General features: G+C 41.5%; 1 protein-coding gene across 2 annotated transcripts in view; it reads right to left on the bottom strand.

Annotated features, from left to right (window-relative positions):
- The window catches only part of LOC118411306 (calmodulin), a 25212-nt gene extending 21351 nt beyond the window's left edge, over positions 1-3861 (bottom strand). The window contains exons 1-2 of one of the 2 annotated variants that reach the window (XM_035813528.1): positions 3530-3861; positions 2336-2486 (exon numbers count right to left, since the gene is read on the bottom strand). In XM_035813528.1, coding sequence (XP_035669421.1) covers positions 2336-2338 — 3 coding nt within the window. In that variant the 5' untranslated portion in view covers positions 2339-2486; positions 3530-3861. The remainder of the gene's footprint in view (positions 1-2335; positions 2487-3529) is intronic. The other variant, XM_035813519.1, reaches the window with a different exon arrangement.
- Positions 3862-4822: the final 961 nt, after the last annotated feature.

Here is a 4822-nt window from a genome sequence, read left to right as displayed (position 1 = left end):
CGTTGACATTTAAAATGCGTTCCCAGAAGTCCAAATAGTGCTAACTACCAGCCCTCGATGTCACAAACTGGCGCCGAGAAACGAAGTACAGACGGAGTCAGGGGATCCGCTATCTGACACTTATCTGTGCGGGTACATGGCTTTAGAAGATAAGTATCAAAAACGGGCAAGGATCAGCCGATAATACCTCATAAATTGAAAAAGAAATCGAAGAAAAGCACACTCCAATAGCCCCTGGACTGTGTAAAAGAAGAAGAGGGATTGCCATCCTGAGTGGAATTGACTTTGATCGATGACTAAGCCTCTAAGTACAGAAAACGGTTGTAAATGGAAAACAAAAAGTGATCTTTTGTCCGCCCATCTTAGACTGGTTTGGTCTGATTCAGAGAGATCGACTCATGTAAATGGTCTCCCAGTTTTCTACTAGATGATAGTCTTATCGCTGTTAATCAGTTGAACGGTAATGTGATGAAACAAGCGAAGGTTTCTTAGACGGAACGAGTCAATTTGTATTGCAGGGGAAACCAGAGGATGGGTACCGGGTGAATCGTGGAACAGTACATGTCCAACGAGTTTGAATGTTTCACATGATGCCATTGCCGTCGCCATGTTGGTGTCTTTATTTGCTTTTCATGGAATCGGGAAACAGAGCTTCACTTAAAGCGTTTTCGGATATCTAAACCTCTTCTGAATCTCAAATAACCATTGATAAATGTATACATCTAGAAGAAGATAATACCAGAAGAATACTAAAATCGTTGCCGATAATGTGAAAATTTCTCCGTATACGCTTCAGCTACGATCCTTTCAAATGTAAATAGAGACACCAACATGGTCGTCAGTGCCTTCTGCTTCATCGGTATGGAAAGTGAATGAAAACGCCCTGTAGGTACCTGGAGGTTTTCAGGAGTTTCTGTTGTAATTTCCCACGTGTTTTAATCTAAGCGTTCCTTGAAATTCTTAAGGCCTGTCCGCGAGTAGTCTTTTTCTCAAGCCTCTTAAGGTTATGATGGGATGCAATATACTCGGAGTATGGCTAACACATTTTACTGGGATCGCGCCGAATTCCCCAGTGACGCGATATCAACAGTTTGCGATTCCGGAAATGCCGCCGTGCTATCACTCCTGGGACTGCTCCGGTACGGATTTAAACACGGCAGTTAGGCGGAAGTATTTGTACATGTTTTCGATAGCGCTTGTCAAATTTTATCTTGTACGCAACAACTAAATCCTTTCTTTGCAAGCTGCTGGGCCGAGATATGTAGAGAAGTTGCGTACTCGTTTTCCATGTCGAAACTATGTAACTTTTGTGTATTAATATAAACATTAATGATTTTAATATTGAACAGCGCATCCTTGTATCTGCTCTCATGAAGTTGAAAAATAGCCATAATATAAAACAATTCGAGCAAAAACAAAAATACACATCAGTGCATGTTGTAAAAAAACACGTGTCCTCCACTGCGATATGTCATTTTAAATTATGTCTGCCAATTACATTTTTATCTTATTTTCTTCTGCCGTAGAACTACATCACAATATCAAGAAGGAATTTTGGGTAAGAATTCATAAATAAAGGTCCGTACCTGGTAATGGGAACATTTTGCTGTAAGTTGTAAAATATCACGAAGGATCCTATATCATCATAAACGAACTGCAGCATGGGATAAAATGCAGTAACAAATGTTGATGTTGTTAACGTTATACCTTATAACGTTACCCCATGCACACCTCATGACCGGAGACGAAGTCGGTAATATTAATGGCAGGTCACGTTAAGGTCCGTCTCCTTACGGCCAGACCGTCAGGCGAACTCCACTCACACACATACGCTTAAGGGTCGCCGACCTATTGCTGGGTCTGATGTGATTTACATGCAATCATGCACGTCCACCAGTTATAAGCGCTTCTGCCGCTGTGTCGGATCCTTGTCAATATAAGCAATTTTCTTCTATGTCCACACAAGCGATAACAAGATGCGTGGATAAATAACAGTTCAGATAACACCACTTATCTATCTGTAGTGCTTCAGATGGCCACTGAAACAAGTAATGTAAAATGTAATGTATTATACAAGCCGTAGATTAGTCAGAACCGGAATCAGCCAGTTCAAAACATACGGCCTGTGACCTTTTACTTCACAGCCATCCTTAATTGAGAATTGATGATTGAATTACTGGTAACTGATCGACCCATACGCGATTGCAATTATGGCATTCAAGTAGGCTGCATTAGTAAAAATGATTCGTCACATTTGACTGCAACGGTCGATTAGTTAGTGGAAAAATGGTGGGCAGGATGAACGTATTGTCAGTAGAGTAACACACACACGCACCATGGTTTTTTTACAAGCTCTAAGACAGTCCAGCAGTTGACGAGATGAGATGGTAGGAAGAGGTAGTGTTCGGAGTTCTTTGAGAAGTCGAGCTGTGAGAATTCACCACGTGACACCACCACACTCTAGTAGAAAAGCGAATTTTCTACCACTGCATGTAATACATGAAGCATGGGTAAGAAAACAAACGCTACGTATATAGTTCTTAACGTGACGCATGCTGCACAAATATGAATGGCTACTCAAGATCTGTGAGTTGTATATCTCTCAACAGACACCATCAAGTTAAAAGTACCACCAGTCTTTTGCTGTGCGGGTCTCGTGCACTTTTGTCGTCACTAATAGCACTAATAGTACTTCATAATCACATATAATGATTCCCAAGAATAGGGATACACCCGCTTACGACTACGGCGAGATCAAAGTCAAGGCACGGCCGGTATAAGCGCTACCGTGCGCCAGTGCTTCAGCCAAAAGTGCCCCAAGTCACATTCAACTTGAGTATAAGTACCTCCAGAGACAAAACTCCGTCTCTAGCATCGTGCAATGATATTGCAAGATCTGATCCTGGATATATTTCCTATACGGCAAAAAAATCGTAGCAACCACACTTACCTGTGTGTAATTAACTAACTGCTATAACGAATTCCCCACATGAAAAGTCTTGCAAAAGCTAACATTGACAAACTACAAACACCATGTGAATAAACATCACAAACACAACCAAAAAACGTGTCATTCTTACACGCGTGATTTTAAAAATAACTTTTTCCCCTCAGAATATAGCTGCAAACGAAGCCTTCCCTGTAGCATCTATTCCACTCTGCTTCGAATAACATGTTGATAGCAAAGAGGATGTAAATGAATTTTGAGGGCCTTTGGTGCAGGTGAAGATATATCGGGTGACAGGTAGCAATCGCCATAGACTCAGAAATATGCCCTGCAATTATGTGGTTTACTATAGGTACAGAGAACCTCCCACACCGAGATTTTCCCACTGTTTTGTACAGATGGAGCGTCGTAGATTGCATGCCAATCGTGCCAAGGGATACGCAAGCATAATCAATGCAAACCCATCTAACCTATAACAACTGTTGTGCCAATAATGCTTCCAATATATATATAAATATGGAGGGATTAAAAATCATGAGAAGGTATCTTGCTATCGCACGTATAGCGTGAACATTCACTTACATACTCTCCCAAATGGCTTGGATTGAACCTCAGATGATCCTTCTTTTTGCCACCAGCTTGCTTTGGCATTCTTGCACGAGAATGGACGCTGTCGTCTGCTGTAGCTGTTGATACCCCTTGCTGTGGCCTGACGTCTGTAGGTTGCGAGGACCTCTCAGTTCTGATGCAGTGTTTGGAAGAGAGCGACGTATATATGACTGCACTGCCTGCCCACCCCCACTAGTATCTCTGATGATACTACCCCTATGCCTAGCCGCGAACTTTCCAGAAACTGCACCCTTCGATTTCCATTTGATGACGTATGCATGTTTACAAGCCGGCGTCAGCTGGCAGGAACCGGTGTGTGTGTATGTGTGTGGTTGTTTGATCATATCATTGATCACTATTTCAATAATTTATGATGGCGCTCTGTCGCATTAGTGTCTGCTGTTTTGTGACATTCACTATGCCAGCTCGAAGATTTAGTATAGAAATAACCGACGACCATAAACGAGTGCCAGCGTTAGCCAGTATCAACTGGCGTGGCCTTATCCTGATCACTCCCCATTTCTTGAAGTCCAAGTGCGCCATGCTCCCTTTTTACGGAGAGCAGAAGCGAAATGATCCAGACCGCATATGCAACCGCTGCTATAGCACGTGTCCGCGTGCCGCATGTGTTTTACACCTGCCCCATCAATTATAAGTGTGTTAACAAACCAAAACTTTACTCAACCGGAGTTCGTTGACGCTGAAATAATCCCATAGCCCTCTAACGTTAAGTAAATTCTGACAGTGCTTTCAGTCGTAGTACATATTTGTACATGTAACCTTTCTATGTTGTAACATATCTTAGCAAAGTATGAATGTCGTGTGTTTGAGTCATTTACACCAGACCCGACCCGTTTCCGTACTTGTCACCTGAACTTTATCTTTTGACAAAGTAACCCATGGTCTTTATTGATGATAATGACAGAAACACGTACGAACGTAAACATAAACAAAACTATTTATTCAGACTTCAAGTAATTTTACTATGATTACGAAGTACTTTGACCCCTGCTTTCAAGACGATGTCAATTAAAAGACGGTGCTGATTGCAACACCATGCTGAAAGTTTTCATCATCTCCAGTGCTACATTTTCATCTTTTGTCATAGAAACATCACGCTTTCGTCAAGTAAGTAAAAAAGTAGTATATATTCTGCAGTACAGGTATATTGATGGTCCTGTATTTTGAACCTGTCTGATAGCAGAAATTATTTGCAGTATTCAAAGTACATGTATTATTTACGACATACCATAACGCATTGAAACG

The sequence above is a fragment of the Branchiostoma floridae genome, chromosome 1, assembly GCF_000003815.2.
Source record: "Branchiostoma floridae strain S238N-H82 chromosome 1, Bfl_VNyyK, whole genome shotgun sequence".
Classification (NCBI taxonomy): domain Eukaryota; kingdom Metazoa; phylum Chordata; class Leptocardii; order Amphioxiformes; family Branchiostomatidae; genus Branchiostoma; species Branchiostoma floridae.
The sequence above is the reverse complement of the archived record's forward strand: the minus strand, read 5'-3'. Positions and strand labels throughout refer to the sequence as shown.